This window comes from Hypanus sabinus, chromosome 13 (genome assembly GCF_030144855.1).
Source record: "Hypanus sabinus isolate sHypSab1 chromosome 13, sHypSab1.hap1, whole genome shotgun sequence".
In the NCBI taxonomy this organism is placed as follows: Eukaryota; Metazoa; Chordata; class Chondrichthyes; order Myliobatiformes; family Dasyatidae; genus Hypanus; species Hypanus sabinus.
In genome coordinates, this window is record NC_082718.1 from 2,587,678 (window position 1) to 2,614,187 (window position 26,510).

Below are 26,510 nucleotides of genomic sequence, written 5' to 3' on the forward strand. Positions count from 1 at the left end.
ATTCATTTCAAGAGTTCTAGAATACAAGAGCAAGAAGATGATGCTGAGGCTTTATAAGGCACTGGTGAGGGCTCACCTTGAATATTGTGAACAGTTTTGGGCCCCTCATCTTAGAAAAGATGTGCTGGCATTGGAGAGGGTCCAGAGGAGGTTCGCAAGGATGATTCCAGGAATGAAAGAGTTATCATACGAGGAACATTTGATGGCTCTGGATCTGTACTCGCTGGAATTCCGAAGGATGAGGTGGGATCTCATTGAAACCTGTTGAATGTTGAAATGATTAGATAGGGAGGATGTGGAGAGGATGTTTTCTTTGATGGACTTGGACTTCTGAGGTCGAGAAAGTGGAATTACCCAGATGCAACGGCTTTTCCCGCTGTCATTGTTGGCCACGACAGACAACCACCACCAATACAAGTGCCAGTAGAGGAGATTATCTTGTTATTTTCCAAACCAAATCTCTTCAGTGGCTGCACTGTGAACTCTCAGTTTGCATTTTTAACATAGTGTCAAGGAGTTTTCGGGGAACATTTTTTTAAGACTGGTTGCCATTTTAATTAATTAGTTGATGCCCATATTCCACAACTCTTGAAGATGCTTTCATTTCGGTAACTATCTTTCCATAAGACCATAAGACACAGTCAAGCTTTCTGAGCTTGAAAAGTTCCTTAAAAATTCATGGAAGTATTTACATAAAGTTGGATTTCTATAAGCGCTTCTATAACCTGGGGAGAACTTACACGTAGCTTTACTTACCCTTCATGAAGCAAAACAGACCAAAGTGAATTATCATCAGCACTTATTCAACAATACACTTAATAATCACTTACGTAAAGGTGCCTTGACAATAGTTAAAATATTTAGCAGTAATCAACTATAAATTCATTTGATGTACAGGTATTCTTAATCTCTGAGATACCTTCAACTTTCAGAAGATGATGGGTTTATTTTCACCTGCTTGGTTTCAGATCTCCTGTCCATCATGAGTCCTGAGGTATAGAGAAATCTGGGAGTCCAAGTGCATGATTCTCAAAAGGCTAGTATACACATACAGCAAGTAGTTAGAAAAACAAAGAGCATTTTATCATTTAGCTCAATTAGAATGGAAGACAGGATTAGGAAGGTATGCTTCAGTCATGTGGGACCCTGGTGAGATTTTCTCAAAGGTACAGTACTGTTCTTATTTGGTTTTGGTCACTTCATTATAGGAAGGATGCAGCTTTAGAAAAGTTGCAGAAGAGATTTAACACCATACTGCCTGATTAGAAATCATATCTTATGAGGAAAGATTGAGTGATTAAGAGATCTAGGGTTTTTCTCTTTGAAGCGGAGAAGGATGAGAGACGACTTGTACAGGAGTGTGAGGAGATCATCGATTGGAGTTACAGGGAAGTAGTCACCCCTAAGTTGCAGGAGGTGGGCAGCTGGATGACTGTCAGGAGAAGGAATGGGATGGTGAGTAGGCAGCCCTGTGACCATCCCCCTCAATAACAAGTACACTGTTTTGGATACTATTTTAGGGGATGGCCACTCAGGGGATTGTCACAGAGACCAGGTTACCAGCACTGAGCATGGGTCCATGATGCAGAAGAAGGAAGTGGTAGTTATAGGGGACTCGATAGTCAGGGGAACAGACAGGAGATTCTGTGGACGTGAGCGGTGAATGAGACACCCGGATGGTATGTTGCCCCCAGGTGCCAGGGTCAGGGATATCTTGGATTGCATCTACAACATTTTGGAGGGGGAGTGGGAACAGCTAAATACCTTGGTTGTAATTGAGAGCTGAGGTTACACAAGGTTGCACATTGGATCGGAGGGATAGGAAGGTAGGCAGAGGGGGTGGGGTGGCTCTGCTGGTAGAGAATGGCAATCAAATCAGTAGAAAGATGTGACATAAGGATCAGAAGATGTTGAATCCTTATGGGTTCAGTTAAGAAGCTGCAAGGGTAAAAGGACCCTGCTAGCAGCTCCATACATGCCTCCTAACAGTAGCTGGGACGTGGACTACAGATTACAATGGAAAATAGAAGAGGTGTGTCAAAGGGCAATAGTTATGGGAGATTTTAACATGCAGATAGATTGGGAAAATCAGGTTGGTAATGGATCTCAAGAGAGTTAGTTTGTTGAATGCTTATGAGATGGCTTTTTAGAGCAGCTTGTCATTGAGCCTACTAGGGGATCAGCTATACTGGATTGGGTGTTATGTAATGAACCAGAGGTAATTAGGAAGGCTATGGTAAAGGAACCTTAAGAGGCAGTGATCACAAAATGATTGAGTTCGACTTGAAATTTTATAGAGAGAAAGTAGTCTGACAGAGCAGTATTTCAGTGGAGTAAAGGAAATTACAGTGGAATGACAGAGGACATGGCCAAAGTAAATTGGAAGGAGATGCTGGCAGGGATGACAGCAGAGAAGCAATGGCTTACGTTTCTGGGAAAAATGAGGAAGGTGCAGGATAGGCTGTGGAGGCCAAGCTTTTATGCATGTTTGAGGCAGAGGTTGATAGACTCTTGATTGGTCAGGGCATGAAAGGATACCGGGGTGGGGGGGTGGGTGTCAGGAGACTGAGGCTGAGAGAAAAATTAAACCAGCCAGGATGAAAGCCAGGATGGAGAGACTCGATGGGACAAATGGCCTGATTCTGCTCATATAATCTTATGGTCTTAAGTATTCAAAAACAAAGAAATACTCAAATTGCAAAACAGTACAACTGTGGCTGACAAGGTAAGACAAAGCTATGGTTAAAGCAAAAGAGAGGGAATACAACAAAGCAAAAATTAGTGGTAAGAGAGGGAATTGGGAAGCTTTGAAAAACCTACAGAAAGCCACTAAAAGAAACATTAGGAAGGAAAAGATGAAATATGAAAGCAAGCTAGCAAACAGTATCAAGGTGGAAAGAAAAAGCTTTTTCAGGTATATAAAAAAATAAAAGCGAGATGAAAGTGGACATAGGGCCACTAGAAAATGAGGCTGGAGAATTAATAACGGTGGACAAGATGGCTGATGAGCTCAATGAGTATTTTGCATCATTCTTCACTGTGGTAGACACTAACAGTGTGCCAGGTGTTGAAGGATATCAGAGAAGAGAGGGGAGAGTTACTATGACAAGTGAGAAGGTGCTCAAAAAGCTGAAAGACCTAAATGTACCTAAGTCAAGCAGACCAGATGAATTGCACGCTTGGGTTCTGAAAGAGGGAGCAGTAGAGTTTGTGGAGGCATTAGTAATGATCTTTCAAGAATCATTGGATTCTGGCATGGATCCGGAGGACTGGAAAATTGCAAATGTCACTCCACTCTTCAAGAAAGGAGGGAAGCAGCAGAACAGAAATTATAGACCAGTCAGCCTGAGCTCAGTGGTTGGGAAGATGATGGATCAATTGTTAAGGACAAGTATTTAGTGACACAGGATGAGATAGGACAAAGTCAGCATGGTTTCCTTAAGGGCAAGTAGAAAGATAAAAACCTAGAGCGCAATGCAGCCCCTTCAGCTCACAATGCTGTGCCGAACGTACTTACTTTAGAAATTACCCAGGGTTACCTACAGCTCTCTATTTTTAAGCTCCATGTACCTATCCAGGAGTCTCTTAAAAGACCCTATTGTATCTGACTCCACCACCGTTGCCAGCAGCCCATTTACAAACTAATCTTGCTTGATGAACCTGTTGGAATTCTTTGAGGAGATTACAGGTAGGATAGATAGAAGAGTTATAGTAAATGTTGAATATTTAGATTTACAGAAAGCCTTGACGAGGTGCCACATATGAGGCTGCTTACCAAGTTAAGAACCCATGGTACAACAGAAAAGTTACTAGCATGGTTAGAAAATTGGCTGATTGATAGGAGGCAGTGAGTGGGAATAAAGGGATCCTTTTCTGGTTGGCTGCCAGTCACTATTGGTGTTCCACAGGGGTCCGTGTTGGGATTGCTTCTTTTTATGTTGTGTAACAATGATTTTGATGATGGAATAGATGGCTTTGTTGCCAAGTTTACAGATGATACCTATATTGGTGGAGGGGCAGGTCGTATTGAGGAAACAGGTAGGGTTCAGGAGTACTTAGGCAGATTAGGAGAATGGGCAAGAAAGCAAATTAAATACATGTTGGAAAATGCATGGTCATGCACTTTGGAGAAGAAATAATTGTGCAGACTATTTTCCAACTGGGGAGCAAATCCAAAAATCTGAGATGCAAAGGGACTTGGGAGTCCTTGTGCAAAACACCTTAAAGGTTAACTTGCAGGTTGAGTCGGTGGTGAGGAAGGCAAATGCAATGTTAACATTCATTTCAAGAGGTCTAGAGTACAAGAGCAGGGATGTGATGATGAGGCTTCATAAGGCACAGGTGAGGCCTCACCTTGAGTATTGTGAACAGTTTTGGGGTCCTTTCACAAGGATGATTCCAGGAATGAAAGGGTTATCATGTGAGGAATGTTTGATAGCTCTAGGCCTGTACTTGCTGGAATTTAGAAGGATTAGGGGGTGGAATCTCATTGAAACTTTTTGAATGTTTAAAGGCCTATACAGAGTAGATGTGGCAAGGTAGTTTCCCATTGTGGGTGCGTCTGAGATAAGAGGTCATAGTCTCAGGATAGAGGGGCATCTATTGAAAACAGAGATGGGAAGAAATGTCTTTCACAAAAGGGCGGTGAATTTTTTGAATTTGTTACCACAGGCAGCTGTGGAGGCCAGGTCATGGGTGTATTTAAGGCAGGTTCTTGATTGAACATGGCATCAAAGGTTTTGGTGAGAAGGTCAGGGATTGGTGGGGCTGAGGATGGGGAAAAAAGAATCAGCCATGATGGAATGGTGGAGCAGACTCAATGGGCCGAATGGCCTAGATGCTAAGAGGCAGAAATGGAGTGGACAGCCAGAGGCATTCCCAGGAAAGAAATGTTTAATATAAGAGGGCATAAATTTTCGGCGAGTGGAAGAAAGTATGGGAGGATTCTTGTTTTTCACAGAGTGTGGAACACACTGTGTGGTGGTAGAATCAGGCACATTAGGGGCATTTAAAAGACTGTTAGATAGGCACATGAACGAAAGAAAAATGCAGGATATGTGGGAGGGAACTGTTAAGTTAATACTGGGGTAATTAAAAAGTCAGAACAACATCACGGGCAGAATACCCTGTACTGTACTGAAGTGTTCTGTGTGTTATGTACTGTTGTGTAACATTGACCTCATTTAAAGTATGATGTTGAAAACAATAGAGAAAAGGTTTACTAGACTACTGCACACTATGGGTGGGATACCTTATGAGGGAAGGCTGGACACGCTGAGTTTGTATTTGACTCGTAGGTGACTCGATTGAAATTTTGACAAGGTGAATGTGGATAACTTTATTTCCCCTATATGTGAAAAATTAGCACTATGGAGTCATAAATATCAGAGGGTCAACTGAGACAGAACAGATAAATTCCAACAAGCAAAAGGGTGAGTGTTGTTATCATAAACAAGAGAAAATCTGCAGATGCTGGAAATCCAAGCAACACACACAAAATGCTGGTGGAACACAGCAGGCTAGGCAGCATCTATGGAAAAGAGTAGTCCATGTATCGGGCCGAGACCCTTCATCATCTTTTTTCCAGTCCTGACGAATGGTTTCGACCTGAAATGTCGAATGTACTCTTTTCCATAGATGCTGCCTGGTCTGTTGAGTTCCTCCAACGTTTTGTGTGTATTGAGTGGTTATCATAGACAGGAATGAAGAGTCAAGGAAGCGTGGAAGGAGCATGAAAATAAAACAGAATGGGTCTATCTTCCTCGTAGATCATGTCATCAATGAGGAACTGACTGTATAGGTCGGGGGTCGGCAACCTGCGGCTCCCGAGCCATTTGTGGCTCTTTCACCTCTGTGCTGCGGCTCCCTGTGGCTTTGGGAAATAATTGGTCAGTATTTAATTAAAATGTATTTTATGTTAGTTTGTTAGCTTTTGAAATGTAATTCTAAATTTGAAGATTATGGTGATCTTGTACAATCTAAGTGTGGCTGGCACATCCGAAACGGCTCACAATTAGCCAGCATTCCGGCTAAGGGAGATAGCCTACGGGGGTTTGTGAGTACGCGTCTTTTGCAGCATCTGCGTCCATGGGGGCTGGGTTGAGGGAGGCTTAAAAGCAAGGCTGTTTAGTTCGAATAAAGCTATCTTTGACTGCAGTTTACTGACACCGCTACAACGTGTTTTTATCGCTGGCTGTCCAGACGGAAGGTGCTGAAACGCTTTGTCGCTTTGTCTGGAAGAAGTGAAAACTTTCCTGGGCAGCAAAGGGCTCACCTTTCCTGAGCTGGAACAGCCAGAGTGGCTGGAAAAGCTACACTTCATGGTAGACATGACAGCGCACCTGAACACGCTGAACACAGCTCTTCAGGGGAAAGGACGTACAGCCCTGCACATGTTGGAGGATGTTTTGGCATTCGAGCGCAAGTTGACGTTGCTTGCCAGAGATTTACAGAAAGGCACTTTGTCTCACTTCCCCAATTTGAGAGAGTTCAAACAAGGTCACGACATGATAATTTCGGAGTATTTACATTCTGCAATCATCGCAATGCAAACATCGTTTGGGAAACGCTTCTGTGAGTTCAGAGAGGAAAAAAACACATTATCCTTCCCGGTCACTCCCTTAAGCATCGATCCTTCCCTACTGAATACGACTGCATTGGCAGGTGTGAGTCAACCTGATCTTGAGATGGAACTGGCCGACATAGCCGACAAAGACATATGGGTGTCCAAGTTTAGACGCTTGACAGCAGACCTTGAAGATGTTGCCCGTCAGAAGGCCGTTCTTGCTCAGAAACACAAATGGAGTGATATTGAAAACCTTCCAAAACCGGACAAACTTGTGTTCGAAACATGGAATGCTATGCCCGACATTTATGTAAACATTAAAAAGTATGCGCTTGGAGTCCTGTCGATCTTTGGATCCACATATGTATGTGAGCAGGTGTTCTCCAACATGAACTTTATTAAAAACAAACATCGCGCACGCCTCACAGATGACAGCTTGCGATCCTGTGTAAAGATGAAGGTGACGTCATACAGCCCTGATGTGCAGACGCTGTGCGCTGAGGTCCAGGAGCAGAAATCCCATTAACCAAGTATGATAAATATTTTAATTGCCTATTATTTTATGTATATTAATATTTTTTCATTGTTCAGTGAAATAGTCCTTTTATTTTTCAGGCTGACAGCTGGCTGATGTTATTTTTGGTTTGCTGCTGGCGGAAAATTTAAGTTCGGCGTTTTTCATAAATACAAGAAGGACTCAAATAGACAATGAGTATTTTACTTAAAAGTAACTTTCAACCCAACATCTTTTTTTCGGAGTTCAAAATGTTTTTGTTGCATGCAGAAATGTAATTTCGTTTTCTCTGCAGGAGTTCATCAATTTCATAAATGCAACACATTATAGTTTGTTTATACATAGCATAAAGGCAAAAAAAACGTTGTATGCAGTGTTATTTCATTTTAAATGTCAAACGGGTTTTGCGGCTCCCAGTGTTTTCTTTTCTGTGGGAAACGGGTCCAAGTGGCTCTTTCAGTGGTAAAGGTTGCTGACCCCTGGTATAGGTGCTAATCGTCTGAAAGGCAACATGATTGCTCGGCACTCTGATCAATGAGGAACGATTGTATAGGTGCTAATGTTGAGTAAATCGTGGAAACAGTCTCTGGAGACTGGTTGACCTAGTGTGATTAGATTTACTATATTAATTTGGATTGTAACCTTCCGTTGGCAGCTGTGCGGAACAGCTCCTATTAATTCACAAAATAAAGGCGGCAACTAGCTTCAAGGTACACACACAAAAATGCTGGTGGAACGCAGCAGGCCAGGCAGCATCTATAGGGAGTACAGTCAACGTTTCGGGCCGAGACTCTTCGTCAGGACTTTGAGATCTTTGCTTACTTTGTGTTTGATCGGTACTAAATTTTGTTTATCAACTTTGCTTGTTAACAGAAGTTTTGTTTATTCTTTCTTACTTCTCTTCTAGTATTTGTACTTCTCGTCTAGTAATTTGTTAATGACCATCGGTTTGGACACAGCACATACTGTTGCAATGACATTGGGGAGTGGAGCCAACTGCAGGACATCAACACATGGGTAGTATTAACAAAAGTTGTTTATTAATGGTTGCAAGGAAGGCCGGGGAGCGAGGGTTAGATGCTTACATGGACGTCGACGTTGGACAACAACCTGGAGGAGCCTGAGCCCGAAGCTTGGTCATGGAGCCTGGACTTGGACTTGAACATGGAATCTAGACTTGGACTTAAACTTGGACATGCAGCTGGGACTCTGACTCAGACACGGAGCCGGGACTCGGACTTGAACATGGAGCTGGGACTCGGACTTGAACACATAAGCAGGGAATTGGACTCGGACACGGAGCCTGGACTTGGACACAGAGTAGTGGCAAATGGCCTGCAATCCTCAGCTCGACACGAAACGACAAAACCAGACAATGACAGACCATTCGTATCTTGACTTGGAGTAGCTGCAAACAGCTGGCAAAACTTGGCTGGACACAAAAACAACAGAATTCCCAAAGCAACCTCGGGCACCTAAGCAACTTAAGAGCCCACCATTCTCAGTGGTCTGGAATGTGCAGTGCTGCCCTGTTGAGGTGACGATCCAGCCCCAAGTAGATGTAGCAGAGTCTTTATGCTGCCGGTTCGGATGAAAATCAGGAGCCCTAATCAAAGAGCCCGATAGAACACGGGGAAAGGAAATGAACAGAAAATGAGAAGTCAACGGACTGGGCCATGACATGTACTGTATATCCCAACCCATTAAAGAACCTTTCACCTAACTAGTACTGACTCGGGCACTTCTGCAATCTTCCAGGGCTTCATTTTGGTAATCTTAGAGAACTTAGTGGTCAGAGCACACTTAGTTTTCCTTGTTGAGATCATCTCGAGTACATCATATGTACACCTTTTCTTCCACCTGGACTGCCTGAGGTTTTGGCATTGTACAGCTTGCCTAGAATAGTCTGTGGTGAAATATTGGATGGTTCTGTATTATGAGCTGAAACTATGCCAACTGATGATTCATTGTCCCATTCACCGCCTACACAGACCATTTAGCCTTGCCATTAGATGGCAGAAATAGTGAGGATGTTAAGATACATCAAATTCCATCAAAGCAAAGGAATGCTACATATTGAAAATTAAAACACACTGCAGATACTGGAAATCAGAAACAAAAACTGCAGATACTTGAAAGCTCCGAAGGTCAGGTGGCACCTATGAAGAGATCTGTTAACATTTCAGGTCTATAATCCTTTGTCAGAACAAAACATTGGACTTTGTCAGCTAAGACAGTGCATCCAGAGTAGAATTCCAGTTTGATAGCTTGTAGTCTAACTGCATTAAGAAAATATCTCCAGACTGGAGTCATGCATTCACCATTACCAGAATTATTAACTTTCTCCTAAAGGTTGCCAGTAGTTTAGAGTCAATGCCTAAAGTGAAATGTCCGTGGCATGAAATTTATTGAAGTTAGTAACTTCAGAAATGGCCGCCAATATGCCTTTTTCAATCTGGAGACTTCTTCTCTAGAAGAAATTACTGTCTCACTGCTGAATATCTCCATTGTTGAAGGAATTACATGACAACTATTAATCAAAAAATCACTTCTAAGCATTGCTTATATGCCCAGGGTGACAATGATTCAAATCATTCCATCCAGTCATTTCCTGAGACCATGTGATAGGAAGCAGTGACAAAGGAAGTGACCCTGAAGCTGCCATCATTTCCTTCCTGAAACCTTCATTCAGGCTCCAGAATTATATACCAATTCAATTGTCTTGCATGTTTAAAAGTCATCTCCATTAAAAACATCAAATTCTTTCATCTGAATTCCCTCATCAATCAGCAAACTAATGATCATGTAAGCACATGTTCTAAAAGGGTCTTGAGGTTGCACCTCTTTACCAGTGTCCTCAGTCTGACCATATATCGATCTGGCCATTTTTATAAACTCCAAAAGTACATACTAGGAGAATGAACTGCATTCTCCTACTAAGTTCATCGAAGTCCTCATGCACTGATTGTAGTCAGGAAGCAGGTTACCTTCTTTTAATGCATGGCTGCATTTCTCTGCTCTGTTCCCTCTTCCTGGGCCTCAGTGATACTGTTCATTCTCAGAAGCATTGCCACTCACGCCACATGGCCTAGATCTCTCCAATACACTAATATATCAACTGTATCTGCTGTCTGACTTCATTGCCATTTTACATGATAAACTCAGAGTCATATCTCATGTTTGATTTCTACCGTTACTTCCACAAGGAACTATACCCGAAACTCAATAATAATGTTTCTTTAAACTTGAGGGGGGATCTCATAGAAACATTCCAAAAGGCCTGAACAGATTAGATATGGCAAAGTTATTTCCTATGGTAGGGGATTCTAGGACAAGAGGACAATTTCAGGATTGAAGGACATCCTTTTAGAACTGAGATGCAGAGAAATTAGCTTAGTAATTTCTAAGGTAGGGACATGTTCGGCACAACTTTGTGGGCCGAAGGGCCTGTATTATGCTGTAGGTTTTCTATGTTTCTAAATTACTTTAGTCAGAGGGTTGTAAAACTGTAATTTGTTGCCACGAGTGACTGTGGAAGCCAAGTGATTAGGTGTGTTTAAGGCAAAGATATATAGGTTCTTGATTAGCCAGGGCATCAAAGGGTATGGGGAGAAAACAGGGGAGTGGGGAATGACTGGATGAAGTGGATCAACCCATGATTGAATGGCAGAGCAGACTCAATGGGCCAAATGGCCTACTTCTGCTCCTAAATCTTATGGTCTAAGATCTTTGTTTTCTTCTATGAGGCAATCAGCAAGGACAGAGCTACCAACAAAGCATCCTTTATTGAAAGCAAACAAGAGGAAATCTGTACAACACACACAAAATGCTGAAGGAACTCAGCAGGCCAGGAGAAAAAAAAGATGAAGATTTTTCTCCAGTCCTGCCGAAGGGTCTCAGCTCAAAACACTCCTCCTGTATTTTGTGTGTCGCATCCTTTATTGAAGACAGCCAACAGTTATGGTAGTGATTGGTGTAACAATGTATCACATGCATGCACCATTTCTAAAGATACCTTCACATTCATATACAGTGCATTACGGTTTATTGGGACTCATTGGAACCGGTAGATTTTGGCTCAATTAAGTGGCTGTCTCAATTAGCCAAATTTTCATGGAAATAGTTAACAGGTACAAAAAAGCAAAACTACCGTTTAACTGATTAACAAATTATGCATGCAAATGAAATACAGGACTTATTAAAACTCTATCAATACTACTACAGTACTATAAAACTATGGGGATCAATTCCATATGGTTATTGGAAGAATCCAGTGTATGCTGCCACGTTCTTTTGACTGACTGTAAATCGACTGCCTTCATACAATGCCACTGACGATTTCATCCTACAAATCTTCACTTTCATTGTAACATTCAAGATGATTGTCAATACCTTCAGACTCTTTGTAGATCTAACTTGTTGAAGTAGTGAAATCATTTCATTTTCACTCTCAACCATTTCTGGCATTTCCAAGTCTGGAAGTCCGAAACTGCAGTAAGCAAAACAGTTCTAAATTGTCTTACTGCTTACTTCTCATCAACTATCAGTGACAAAAACACAAACACATATAACTGACACTATTTAAAAACTGTTCACTCTAAGCACAGTGTAGTGTCGAACGGCCACACAAGTGCACATGCCTGCCAGTTAGAATTTGTTCAATAAGTCTCCAACCCTAATCAAGCGGCAAAGTGCCTCAGATAAATGAAGGGAATCCCAGCTATTTTCTCGATTTGTTTTTGTTCTTTCATATTTGTCCCAAATAAACAGCTGCCCCAATTAACCAGATTCCAATGTACACTAAAACAAGGTTAGAGAAAGATTTAGTGCAAGCATTGTTGGATAAATAAGGGGGAAATGTTTTCATTGACATGGAACATTCCTTCAATAAACACATTCAGCAAAATAAGGAGATAACTCATTTGTTTTTACAAAAGATAGCCAGATGTTATATGTTGATGCCACGGCCAAGGTGACTCAGCAATGTCTCTAGTTCCTCAGGAAGTTAAAGAAATTTTGCACGACATTGTCAACTCTTACCAATGATTATCAATGCACCACAGAAAACATTACCCTGGATGCATAATGGCTTGGTGTGGCAATTGCTTTGCACGTGACACAAAAAACTGCAGAGTTGTGGACACAGCTCAGCACACCACAAGAACCAGCCGCTCTTCTGTGGACACTGTCTACATTTCTAACTGTCTCAGTAAAACAGCCTGCATAACCAAAGACCATTCTCCCTTCTGCCCTCTTCCATCAGGCAGAAGATATCAGAAACCTGAAAGCATCTACCACCAGGTTCAAGGACAGCTTCCATTTCTCTGTTATTACTCTTTAGTGGACCTCTTCTATGATCATGGACTCTTGGCCTCACAATCCACCTTGTTATGATCTTGCACTTAATTGTTTACCTGCACTGCACTTTTTGGGAATTGTTACACTTCATTCTGCATAGTTATTGTTTCACCTTATTCTAACTCAATCCACTGTAACCACCTGGTCTGTATGAATAGTATGCAAGACAAGCTTTTCAGTTTCTTGGTACATGTAACAATAATAAACCAATACAACCTAAAATGTACTTCCAGAAAGAGAGGTGGAAGCAAATTAAATAACTGGCACCAAGTTCTTTAATGGCACATTCTGAAGGACTATTGAGAAAATGTAGGGAATTACTCCACAAAGTATTGCTGGGTTGAAATGGCTTGTTCTCCATTAGTCTAAAACTTTGTAAGTTCCACTTAGAAGACAGCTTGATTTGATAGAATCCATTATGCCCCTTGGTTTAGAAATTCACAAGAAATCCCACAAGAAACTCGAACCCATTCCCTGAGTCAACTCATTTCCAATAACCCACAGATTTTAAGATTAATTGCACAGATCACTACTAACATTCTTAGCCATCCTATTAGCTACTTCAATGACCCAATGAAGATGGAGAAGAGATTTGAATATGAAGTCACAGGGAAAGACAGGCTAGCATACCTCAATTGACTTGGGCAATTGCATAATTCATCGTATTTTAGTATTAATGTCAAAAATGAGACAATAGGGATTTATAAGTTTACGTCATCCTAGAACTTCGGTGTACAACTCTATACTGGGAAACACAGAAGTAAATATATGCATATCAAACACTGAGATAATACACCAGCTGACCCTTTTGTTTTCGAGATGTTACTTGAATGATAAACATTGGCTAAATCAGGCAGACCTCTGTCTTTCTTTCAAAACAGTGCCTTGACATGTGTTATATCTACTTGGGTATACCTAACTTGCACATTTTGCCCAGTCTGCAGGCTTTTGAGGTCTGCTGATAATTTTCTATCTCTTTTAAAACATCCTTCATATTTAGCGTATGAACACTGCCCCACCTACACATTTGTATCAAAATGGGGCAAGTTTTATACTTTCTTAATCTGTTCTTGATTGTAATATAAACTATTTGGAATCTTATTGTATTACTGCGTTGAAATCCCTCCAAGCCCCCCTCACTTTCTTTCAAACCTGTAACTTTCCTATCCCTGCACCTCACCAAATTGGCTTTTATGGAGGAATTTAAGGTGGGGGTTTATATGGGAGGCAGGGTTTAAGGATCAGCACAACATTGTGAGCCAAAGGGCATGTACTGTGCTGTACTATTCTATGTTCTATAGCCAATGCCTGAATGTAACTTCTTTACAGGCAGCAATGCCATTTGGTTGCCCAACCCTTGGAATTCCTTCAATTAATTTTATCCACCTCCTATAGGACCCATCTTTTGGTCAATCATCACAAAATCGAGTGGTTTGATGTTGAATTTCATCTGGTTACAACCTCTGTGGAGTTCCGATTTATTTTGTTGAATTGGAAGGTTTTATACAAAAGGTAAGGTATAGAGATCACTATTTCACAGGCACTAGAATAATTATACCAACTGCTTAATATCAAAAGAGAAGCAACTGGCCAAAGGTACTGACAATTAAAGGGAGCCGGGTATTTTGATCCAGGTAAAAGGTGGACGAACTCATGGTGCAATTAGAGATTGGTTGGTATGACATTGCAGGAGTTACTGAGTTGTGGCTGAAAGAAGGTCATAGTGGGAGCTTAATATCAAAGGATATACATTGTATTAAAAGGACAGGCAGGAAGGCATTGGCAGTGGTGTGGCTCTGTTGGTAAGAGATGGAATTACATCTTTAGAAACACATGACATAGCAGGCCTCCAAACAGTAGCCAAGATGAGGGGTTAAGATTGCAAAGGGAGCTGGAAAAGGCATGTACTGTAATAAGGATAATGACACAATTGTAATGAAGTACTTCAATATGCAAGGGGACTGGGAAAATCAGATTAAGTGTCGAATCTCAAGACAAGGTTGTTGAATGCCTACAAAATGGCTTTTTAGAGCAGCTTGTGCTTGAGCCTACTAGAGGTAAGGCTATCTTAGATTAGGTGTTGTGTAGTAACCCAGATCTATTAGGGAGCTTAATGTAAATGAACCCTAAGGAGACAGTGATCATAATGACTAAATTCATACAGCAATTTGAGGGAGAAGCAGAACTCACATGTATCAGTATTGTAATGGAATAAAGGGAATTACAGAGGCATGAGAAAGGAGTTTGCCCAAGTGGATTGGAGGAGGATACTGGCAGGGATGACAGCAGAGATGTCCCACAGAGGTTGTTCTCAAATGGCAGGGTTGGCAAAGGAAGTTAAGGACTGCATAAAAGACAAGGAAGGGGCACACAAGGCAAAAACAAGTGGGAAGTTGGATTGGGGAGCTTTTAAATCCAACAACAGGCAACTAAAAAGCAACAAAAAGGGAAAAGATGAAATATGAGGGCAAACTAGCCAATAATATAAAGCAGGACACCAAAAGTTTTTCCAGTTATTTAAAGAGTAAAAGGGAAGTGAGAGATGATATTGGACCACTGGAAAACGATGTGAGGTGGGACAAAGAAATGACAGATGAACTTAATGGGTACTTGAGAAAATGCCATTGTTATTACAAAGGAAAAAGTGCTTGGCAAACTCAAAGGTCTCAAGGTGGATAAGTTACCTGGGCCAGACGGACTACATCCCAGAGTCCTGAGAGAGGTTGCTGAAGAGATAATGGATGCATTAGTTATGATCTTTCAAGAATCACTTGATTCTGGCATGGTCCAAAAGGGCTGGAAGATTGCAAATGTCATTCCACTCTTTAAGGGAGGAAGAAGGCAAAAGAAAAGATATTATAGGCCGGTTAGCCTAACCTCAGTGGTTGGGAAAGTTTTGGAGTTTATTATTAAGGACGAGGTTTCAAGGTACTTGGAGACTAATGATAAGTCAAAGTCAGCATGGTTTCTGTAAAGGGAAATTTTACCTGACGAATCTGTTAGTCTTTCGAGGAAGTAACAAGCAGAGTGGATGGGAAGGTCATTTACAAAGTGTGTACTTGGATTTTCAGAAGGCATTTGATAAGGTGCCAATATGAGGCTGCTTAAAAAGATAAAATCTTATGGTGGAATGGCTGACAGGCAGGAGGCAGCAAAGGGGTCAGTATTGGGACCACTGCTTTTCAGATTGCTTGCCAATGATTTAGATAACGCAATTGATGGCTTTGTGGCAGTTTGAGGATCATATGAAAATCAGTGGAAAGGTTGGTAGTGCTGAGGAAGAAGTGCGATTGCAGCAGGACTTAGACAAATTAGAAGAATGGGCAAAAAGTGGCAGATGGAGTAGTGCTGGGAAATATATAATGCATTTTGGTAAAAGCAACAATAGTTTGGACTATTATATAAATGGGGAGAAGGTTCAAACATCAGAGTTACAGAGTGACTTAGGAGCTCTGGTTGCCTCATTGTGAGGGATGTGGGGATCGTGGAGGGGGTGCAGAGGTTTGCAGGGATGTTGCCTGGATTGGGGAGCATGCCTCATGAGAATAGGTTGAGTGAACTTGGCCTTTTCTCCTTGGAGCGACTGAGGATGACGGGTGACGTGGTGGGGGTGTGTGGGATGATGGGAGGCATTGACTGTGTGGATAGTCGGAGGCTTTTTCCAAGGGTTGAAATGGCTAGCACGAGAGGGCAAGGTTTTGGAGAGCTTGGAGGTAAGTATAGAGGAGATGCCAGGGGTAGGTCTTTTGCGTAGAGTGGTGAGTGTGTGGAATAGGCTGGCGGCGACAGTGGTGGAGGCAGAAACGATAGGGTCTTTTAAGAGACTCCTGGATAGGTACACGGAGCTCAGGAAAACAGAGGGCTATGGGTAACCCCAGGCAATTTCTAAGGACACAATCGGCACAACTTTGTGGGCTGTATTGTGCTGTAGGTTTTCTATGTTTCTATAATGCTGTGCCTTTAGTCAGGCTGCACTTATTGTCAGCAGTTTTGGGCCCTATATCTCAGAAAGGATGTATCATCATTGGAGAGTCTAGAGGAGGTTCATGAGGATGGTTCCGAGTTAACATATGAGGTGTGTTTGGCAGCTTTGGACCTGTATTCACTGGAATTTAGAAGAATGCAGGGGCATCACATTAAAACCTACCGAATGTTGAAAGGACTAGATAGGGTGGATGTGGAGAGTATGTTTCCTATGGTGGTGTTATCCAAAACTAGAGGGCACAGCCTCAAATTTGAGGAGCGAATCTTTAGAACAGAGGTAAGGAGGACTTTTTTTTATCCAGAGAGAAGTAAATCTGTGGAATGCTCTGCCACAAACTGCAGTGGAGGCCAAGTCACTGTATATATTTAAAGGGGAAGTTTTTAAAGGTGAATCATTCCTTGATTGGTCAGGTCATCAAAGGATATGGTGTGAAGACAGGTGTATGGGGTTGAGTGGGATCCGGGATCAGCCATGATGGAATGGTGGAGCATACTCGATGGGCTGAATAGCCTAAGTCTGCTCCTATCTCTTATGGTCTTAAGGTAACAGGATAGAGTTGTGAAAGAAAACAGCACATTCTATTTCCTTTTACACATTTTAAAGTTTAAGCTTCCTCTACAGTTGCCCAGAATAGTTTTCCTGTTGCTATATTCATGTCCTGCACAAGGTGCCTGTGGCTCCTTGGAAGTAAAACTGTTGAGTTAAATGGAATTAGGCTACAATCCAAAAACACTGAATTCCAGAGGACCTGGAAAGATAAGCAATTTCCTATCAAATGTGTTTCACTACATTAACTGCTTATCACTTCAGATTTCCAGAACTCATGGTTTCTATTTTTGGAGCACTTATTTAGCAGTGCAATGCTGTGAATTGTAATTTCCAGAATATTTTCAGTAACCCAAAGGGATTCTCAACATGAACATTTCGCTGTATTTACTGACCGTCTAAATGAAAAATTTAAAAAAAACTGTCAAAATCAAAAGCATTTATTCCATTTTGCTCCACCTCACAGTAAGTGTTTTCTTCTTTTTTTACAGGCATGGAGTTGCAAAATATTTTTCATAAAGCTTTATCCAACAGTAAGCATCAGGAATGGAGTAATTTTGACCCAGAGTTCTTCCTGTTACCCTTTGCCCAGATTGCCAAGCCTAGACTTGGGGCTGATACACCAAAGTATCTTCGTGTTTGGCCTGAGAACTTGTAACTGAGTATCAGGTTACTGGATGATAGATAAAGGATGGATAAGTGTAAAGAACTTGAATGAACAAAAACAGGTGAGTCACAAGGTGGCAATTTATTCTGATGGATTTTGCTAGGGTTCAAGTCAATAAAACTGGAACATGCCCTTGAAGCTTAGTACAAGGTCACCAGAGGAAACATCCACACACCTGTAGCAAAGCCAGTCAATAGCATGCTCCACAAGGTGTAGGGAGTGTCCACAACTCCCCTTTTCCATACTTGAGTGGTATGATGTGACTTCAAATACATGATGCATTGTATACTGGTAGCTCAGCAAACCTCTGGAAACAATGAACAGTTTCCAGCTTCAGTCCAAAGCTCACAGTGCCCTTCTTTCCTACCATCCTATGTTTTGTTGTGTAACAGGGAGGAGATTAAAACAAAATCATTTCCATCAGTTACAGTGATGCATTAACCGCAGGAAGTGACAAGGACAACATATAAAACTGTACAAAGCACATATCTTGAAACAAAAACAGAAAGGATGGAAGGACTTAGTTGACCTTGAGGCAGATGCTTCTAGGCTGGCTGAGTTCTTGCAGCATTTGTCTTTTTTTTTTGACAAGGACACAATGTTAACAATTCACTCCATATTTGCCTTTTGACAATTCTGGTCATTTGGACTGAACAAAATCATGCTTTTCCCCACCCAAATTACTTTTTTTAAAAAATTAAAGCAGAAACACAAACAATTCTGATGACAAAAATAAACTTATTGTCCAATCTGTTGAGTGAAACCATCAGAGAGAAATCTTGTTGTAAAAGCCGGACACCAGGCTTGGCTTCGGGATTCGGGAAAATAGCAAGCACATAGTGGCCAATTCACTAATAGCTCACAGTCTCATTGGACGAGGCCACCATTGCATTGATTTTTTTCTTTTCTCCCAGATTCTACTCTTCACAGCTCAGGTTACAAAAGTCCAAAATAAAGTAAAAAAATTGTGCGTCACAAGCCAGGAGGCAAAGCGGGGTAGCTGCCTCAATATCAGAGGCAGAAGATGGCCTAAATGGTCATGGGTGTCTTTGCTGTTTGATGGCCAACGGGGAGGGGACATTGGGAGCCATGGTCTGGTGAGCAACATTCCCATCTTCAGTAAAGTCGCTTCTCGTAACTGGAAGAAAAGAAAATATCAGCACACTCAATTCCTTTCAGGAAGATCATTCATTCTTCAATCTCCCCTCCATTGTCCAAACAGTTACCCTTCAGTTATTCATCCCTCACTCTAAATATTCGGTCAAACAACTAGTCGCTCAGTGCACTGGCATCTGCAAGTTGATGCTTCTGCCTATACAGTGACTATATGCTAGAAATCCTTTGGTTTTATAACATCTGGAGATGATCTGATGGTATCAAAGGTATCACCTACACAAGTTATTTTTCTTCCTCTTTTTGTCCCCTTAGATCTCCACACAAGTATGATGCTGGGCACCCTTAAAAAGACACATGTCCAGAGTTCAAATGGCACTGACATCAGTGAGTTATACTGGTTTCGTGGTGGGATGTTACTGATCATTTCTGTCACAGGTTCCCATTGCAAGGGTCAGTTAGATGGGAGGTAACCAAATGATCACTGCACTTTTTCCTAACAGAAATATACTGTCTCTAAATAGAGAAAGCAGCTGATGTCAGTATGGTCAGTGGCCATAGGATTTTGGTTGCAATTTATGGCCCAGAATCATTGTCAAGAACCCTGGGAGAAGACAGGGCTTGGTGGAAATTCTGGGAAACGCAATGACACTGTACAATAAGGATCAGGGGACATTGGTTGGAGCTCAAAGGCACCACAGGGTGTCTCAGGAACTGAAAGGATGGGACAGGATGGAAGCAGAATCAGGACTTCTGATGAGAATGGGATAGGAAGACCTTGGTCAAAGATCAGGGAGGGAGGGCTCTCCTTATGACAACTGAAGAATAGGAAGATGTTGAGCGAAGTGCTGGGATAGGGTGGAAATGATCAAGGCCTCAACAGCCTTAGTCAATCAGACAGAAATAAGAAGATATGCAGTTAAGCAAATACTGACAGGGGGACTAGGGTGTGTGCCCGCACGTGCGCATGAAAGAGAGTGACAGTGTCTGTAGGAGACAGAGGAGGTGGTGAAGGATGAAAATGGGGGATTGGTATCTTATAGTTGGTATGTGGCAGAGTTTTCAGTCCTGCATTACAGTAGGAAATTCCATAGCCCCTAGAATAATGAGTGGTCACTGATTTAGTAATTTATTCTAAGCTTTTCCAGATGATCCAAAAGGAGTGTTACGCAAGGAATGAGATTACAGCAGTCACTGAGAGATACAAGAATAGCCTTCACTTTGGGATGATGCTTGCTGGAAAACAACCTTGAAAAGGTGCTACTGGGTTTCGCCAGAGCTCACATGGACATACAATATTGAATCCTCAATAGGTATTCTTATTAACAGCCCAGATTCCAACACCTATAACGTTAAGATACCAGGGTCCTTAGGGCATTGAAGCCAATTGACAGACTACACCAGTGGTGGCAAAGCCACTCTCTGCATGACTATGTAATCCCAGGGTCTTTCATGACACTTGTGTAGGGCTCTCAGTACCATTAACTGTGGTGTTAACTGTTCAGGCTAACAAAATGGCTTCTCTGTAATGTTATTTCATGCTGTAATGGGCTTCTGTATCTAGAATGTTTGGGTTATGACTGCAGATAAGGGGGGGAAACTAACCAATGGAGAATTGTTATGCTATCTTGTATGTGTAAGCTGAGCGGATGTGTGAGGAGTGGACAGCGGTTTCAGGGCAGCGGATACTGGACGTCGGCGGTTTGGACGGTGGCCAAAGGCTCAGAAGGTCGTTGTGGATGGAACCGGAGGCATGAGCTCCAAAGTATTAAAATATTATGTGCGCAAATTGATAAACTTACTGATTTGGTGCCTTAAAGTTATCTGTTTCTACTAACCCATCACTAAGAAATAACTATAAAGTTGCAATTATTTACTCACCTTTGGTGTATCATCTGATATTTGTGTTGCGAGTGTGTACTGGGGGGGCATTACACCATATTTACACCGAAGTATTGCACTATTGGTGGGGCGATGGTGGTTCACCCTAGGCGAATGGGGGTAACCTGGGGGCATGGATGCTACACTTGTAGATTTTCCACAGGGCTTTACTGAATGAGAACTTCACATCCAGAAATTCACAGCATGGACCCAAAATTCAGGCCACAAACATGAATCTGTGATTACCAAACATTCACCAACAGGGCAGATTGTTGAGTAACTTTCTGTGGCAGACATAACTTAGGATGCTATTAATCTATTAATTAACAGTTGATTCCAATGGTTTACTTACATGGCAAAAATGTGTATCTGATACGCGATTCCATGAGCAAAAAAAGAGAAAGAAAAATAAAAATGTGTGGATATAACAGCCATCATGGCAAAATACAGTTTTAGCTTCCCATGTACAGTGAAGTACAGTACAGTACATCAAGTGAGAACAGCACGTGCCCCAGCATACAGCAGCTCTTTTCATATTATAGTCAAGGCCCTGAGTTTGTAAGGCTTCTCAAAAATGGAGACGGCAGTGCCCGTTACAGACAAACACGGAATAAATGTTAACTAGTTCAAGAAGCAGGAGAATTTAACCTATTACGTCTCACAAGCCAGTGGCCCTGACTTATTATGTGCATGAGCTGAAGGTGATTGCCAGACTCTATACATGCACTACAGGAGACAGCAGAGAGGTCATCTACAGGAAAGGCAAAGGAAGGTGGGTGACCCTAAACAACTTTTATCCTTTCCTTTGTGGACTGAAAGACACACTGCACCTGTCAAAACTGCATTCACCACCATAAACCAGAACTGAATCTGGGCACCAACCAGATTGCTCCCCTGTACATATAAACCATTCACCAGCTCAAAATTACATTAGCCCAGGGATATTCAGGCTTTCCAGAACAGTCATGCTTGGCCATCATCCTCGGTTCTGTTTGATAAACCAACACCAATCTGCAAAGTGCTTTCATCAAATGTTCTGGCTCAGATCAATAAAGTTTCCAGAAGGTAATTCAGAATGGGGTGGAAAACAAATTATATTTTACTCAGGACTCAGCTAGATGCATTCTTACAGAGACAAACGAGGGAACAAATCACACACTCGGGTGCACACTGAAGGTCTGCATTGGTCAGGGTTGCATCCTTGCTGTCTATGCTAACACCATCTGTTGATACGCACGCCACTGCTGTGATATGGAGAGCAGCATGGGCCAGGCTCTCCCTCTCCATGCAGCTGATGAATCACAAGAAGCAGCAGAGACCGATACGGTTTGGCACGTGCAGTGGCGCAGGAGTTGCCAGTCAGTGTTGAACTGCCTTAGGGACTCTGGCTCCAGATTTGTCTTCAGGATTCACTCCCAAAGCCTGCCCATGAGTGGATATAGCAGCAAGGCAGCGGAGGTTTGAAATCAGTTTTCCTTCTTCTAGATAAGCTATCAGCCACGGCTGGCGAGCCCCATCTGCCCAGATAGGGCCCGTCACATCAGAATCAGAATCAGGTTTATTATCACCGGCATATACCGTGAAATTTGTTAACTTAGTGCAGAAGAGATGTTAAACCAATGCTCCTTATTTCCTGTTACACAGATCTAAACTATTCATAGAGACGTTGAGAAGTACACCAAAGAAACGGGCCTTTCAGCCCATCTAGTCCATGCCAAAACAATTTAGACCACCAACTCCTACTGACCTGCACCAGGACCATAACCCTACTATCCACGTACCTATCCAAACCTCTCTTAAATGGTGAAATCAAACCCACATGGATCACTTGTGCTGGCAGCTCATTCCACACCCTCACAACTGTCTGAGTGAAGAAATTTCTCCACACGTTCCCCTTAAACTTTTCACCTTTCACCCTTAAGCCATGACCTCTGGTTGTTGTCCCACCCAACCTCAGTGGAAAATGCCTGCTTGCATTTATCCTAACCCCTTATAATGTTGTATAGCTCTAACAAATCTCCTCTCATTCTTCTTAGTTCTAAAAGAATACAGTCCTAACTTATTCAATCTTTACTTACAATGCAGGTCCTCCAGATCCAGCAATATCTTTGTAAATTTTCCCTGTACTTTTCAACTTTATTTACATCTTTTCTTTAGGTAGGTGACCGAAACTGCACACAATTTTCCAAATTAGGCCTCACTAACGTCTTATACAACTTCAACATAACATCCCATTTTTGTTACTAACACTTTGATTTATGAAGGCCAATTGCCAAAAGCTTTCTTTATGACGCAATCTACACAAGACACCACTTTCAATAAATTACGGACCTGTGTTCCCATATCCCCTAGTTCACAGGTTGACCTACCCTGGTTGGTCCTACCAAAGTGCAAAACCTCACACTTCTCTGCATTAAATTTGATCTGCCATTTTCAGGCCATTTTTCCAGCTAATACAGATCCTTCTACAAGCCATGATTACCTTCCACTACACCCCAAGTCTTGGTGTCATCCACAAATTTGCTGATCCAGTTAACTACATTATCATCCAGATCACTGATATAGGTGACAATTAACAAAGGACCAATCCTTGCGGCAACCCTCTACTGCCTCTCTGTCTTCTCCCACAAAGCCAATACCTAATCCAATTTACTTCCTCACCCTGGATGTCGAGCAACTGAACCTTTTTGATCAGCCTCCTGTACAGGACCTTCTCAAATGCCTTACTAAAGTTCATGTTTACCTCAACACAATCTGAAGAAGAGCAGGAACATTCCCTCAAGAAAGTTCTGATCAATATTCCTGCCAACCAGCATCACAATAGTTAACATTACAATACACAGGATCCCAGAGTGTTCAAATTGGCGACTGGAATTCACTTATTATTGTATTGAGACACATTTCAAGACAGGGCAGGTAGGGTGACAGTGGGCACCTGCACATCAAGGAACCAGAGTAGGTAGTTGTGCCAGTGACAGATAGTGTGAGGTAGTGTGAGAACACTAGAGGACAGGGGACAAGCACCAGGGAGCAGAGAACAAGGCTATGTAGCCTCAGTGGGCAGCAAGCGTGCCAAGGACTGACAGGCATGCCAGGGAGTAGAGGACAAGGTTGGTAATCATAGGGTGTGCAAAGGGCATGTCAATCAGCAGGGGATGAGGGCACGTGGTGAGGGAGCTGAGGGTGAGGTTGTGAAGCCTCAGTGGGTAGCAGTCGCCCGCAAGTACAGAAGGTGTGTGGGTGAAAAGACTATCATAATGAAGGTGGTGGATTGTTGAAGGTTTAATTCTTCAGTGCCAATGAGTGTTTATGAGACAAGGAGAACAAGGACAAACTGCTGCTTGATAATGAGTTAAACATTTGTACAATTCCCTCAAGTTAATCACAGGGAACCTTCCTCAAATATTTAAATCTTGCCTGGGTCAGGGAAATCACTTTTAAAACCCTGCCATTCTATATCAGGTGACATGATGAAATGATCATGAGGATGGGCTGCAACTAATCCACCACTAAAAGCAAAAATGAAGTCTAAGTAGAAAAAAATGGAGACAGGTTGAGAGACTTACGAATGCAGACCATGCACACCACCTTCTACCTGAGCGGAGATTGTTCTCTTCTCAAACTTCAGCTCCCCTGAGTACATCATTGATCTGAAAAATGGGTAACGTGCAAACAGATTATCAAGTGTCAGGTGGAAGAAATGGCTCAGATGGAAGAATGACACAGAAAACAAAAATGAGAAGTGAAATAGACAAAGTGAATTAAGTAGTCAAGATGTATTCTCCAAAACATTATAATACAATCTAAAACATCAGTGCTGAGAATCCGATAACCAGTCTCTCTTTTTCACATGCTCAATGATCCACTACATTAAATCTTATCCCCATATAATGTAAGATTTATAACAGTAGATTAAGAGCCAAAGAGGCCTTTTTAAAGGAACAATGTATTGTCCAGGCGTGGAGCTACTGGAAATGGTGGTCTTCTGATTTGTATTTATCACGGTGAAGGCAAAAGAAACTAGGAAATTCAAGGAAGAAAACAGTGATGTCCTGAAACAGATCCACATAAGCCACATAAAAGTGGAGAAACCCCAAAGGGTTGAATAAGTCTGTACTAGGGCACTGTGGAAGGCAGGAGAAGAAATTGCTGGGATCTTGGCAAAGATATTTATATCACTATTATCTACAGGTAAGGCACTAGAAAACTGGAAAGTGGCTAGCATTGTGCCTTTACGATGGGCTGCATGGACAAACCAGGGAACTATTGGCTGGTAAACCTAAAATGAAGGGTGGGTAAGTTACTGGAGGGGATTCTGAGAGACAGAATCTAGCTGCATTTGCAAAGGCAGAGACTTATGAGACAGTCTGCATAGCTTTGTGCAAGGGAAATCATGTTTCACAGATTTGATCTGAGGTTTTTTTTGAAGAGATGACCAAGAGGATTAACAGGGGATAGATTATAGACTTTATCTAGGACCCTCATGATAGATTGGACTAGAGGGTTAGATCACATGATCCAAGATGATACTAAACTGGCTTGGTACTATGGCTCACAAGGTTGCTTTTCAGATTGGAGCTCTGTGAGTGACTAGTGGTGCCCCCTCTTATTTGTCGTCTATATTAAATATTTGGAAGAGAGTGTAGGCAGCCTGATTAATGAAGTTTGTTGTTGGTATAAAAATTATTGGTATAGTATACAGTGAAGAAGGCTATCCAAGATTACATTAGGACCAACTGAGAACTAGTCAAAAGATTGGTAAACAGAACATAGAAAACCTACAGCACAATACAGGCCCTTCAGCTTACAATGCTGTAATGAACATGTACTTAATCTAGAAATTTCCCTAGGGTTACCCATAGCCCTCTATTTTTCTAAGCTCCATGTACCTATCCAAGATTCTCTGAAAAGACCCTAACATATCTGCCTCCACCACCGTCACCAGCAACCCATTCCACACACTCACCATTCTCTGTGTAAAACACTTACTCCTGATATCTCCTCTGTACCTACTTCCAAGCACCTTAAAACTGTGCCCTCTCATGTTAGCCATTTCAGCCTTGAGAAAACGCCTCTGACTATCCGTTCAATCAATGCCTCTCATCATCTTATACACCTCTGTTAGGTCAGCTCTCATCCTCCGCCACTCCAAGGAGAAAAGGCCGAGTTCACTCAACCTATTCTCATAAATCTCTCCTACACCCTTTCTATGGTTTCCACATCCTTCCTATAGTGAGGCGACCAGAACTGAGCACAGTGCTCCAAGTGGGGTCTGACCAGGGTTATATAAAGCTGCAACTTTACCTCTCGGCTGCTAAACCTAATCCCACGGTTGATGAAGGCCAATGCACCGTATGGCTTCTTAACCACTTAACCACAGAGTCAAACTGCACAGCATCTTTGAGTGTCCAATGGACTCGGACCCCAAGATTCCTCTGATCCTCCACATTGCCAAGAGTCTTACTATTAATACCATATTCTGCCACCATATTTGACCTACGAAAATAAACCACTTCACACTTAGCTGGGTTGAACTCCATCTGCCACTTCTCAGCCCAGTTATGTATCCAATCAATGTCCCACTGTAACCTCTGACAGCCCTCTACACTATCCATAACACACCCAACATTTGTGTCATCAGCAAATATACTAACACATCCCTCCACTTCCTCATCCAGGTCATTTATAAAAATCACAAAAGGGTCCCAGAACAGATCCCTGAGCCACACCAGTAGTCACTGACCTCCATGTAAAATATGACCCCTCTACAACCACTCTTTGCCTTCTGTGGGCAAGCCAGTTCTGGATCCACAAAACAATGTCCCCTTGGATCCCATGCCTCCTTACTTTCTCAATAAGCCTTGCGTGGGGTACGCTATCA

The 26,510-nt window shown here is 42.1% G+C and overlaps 1 protein-coding gene across 5 annotated transcripts in view; it reads right to left on the reverse strand.

Moving 5' to 3' along the window:
- Window positions 1–17,392: 17,392 nt before the first annotated feature.
- The window catches only part of LOC132403576 (inosine-5'-monophosphate dehydrogenase 1), a 117,537-nt gene continuing 108,419 nt past the window's right edge, over window positions 17,393–26,510 (reverse strand). For 3 of the 5 annotated variants that reach the window (XM_059986991.1, XM_059986994.1, XM_059986995.1), the window contains 3 exons: window positions 24,196–24,279; window positions 20,982–20,998; window positions 17,393–18,773 (listed from right to left, as the gene is read on the reverse strand). In XM_059986991.1, coding sequence (XP_059842974.1) covers window positions 18,673–18,773; window positions 20,982–20,998; window positions 24,196–24,279 — 202 coding nt within the window. In that variant the 3' untranslated portion in view covers window positions 17,393–18,672. The remainder of the gene's footprint in view (window positions 18,774–20,981; window positions 20,999–24,195; window positions 24,280–26,510) is intronic. The other 2 variants (XM_059986992.1, XM_059986993.1) reach the window with 2 other exon arrangements.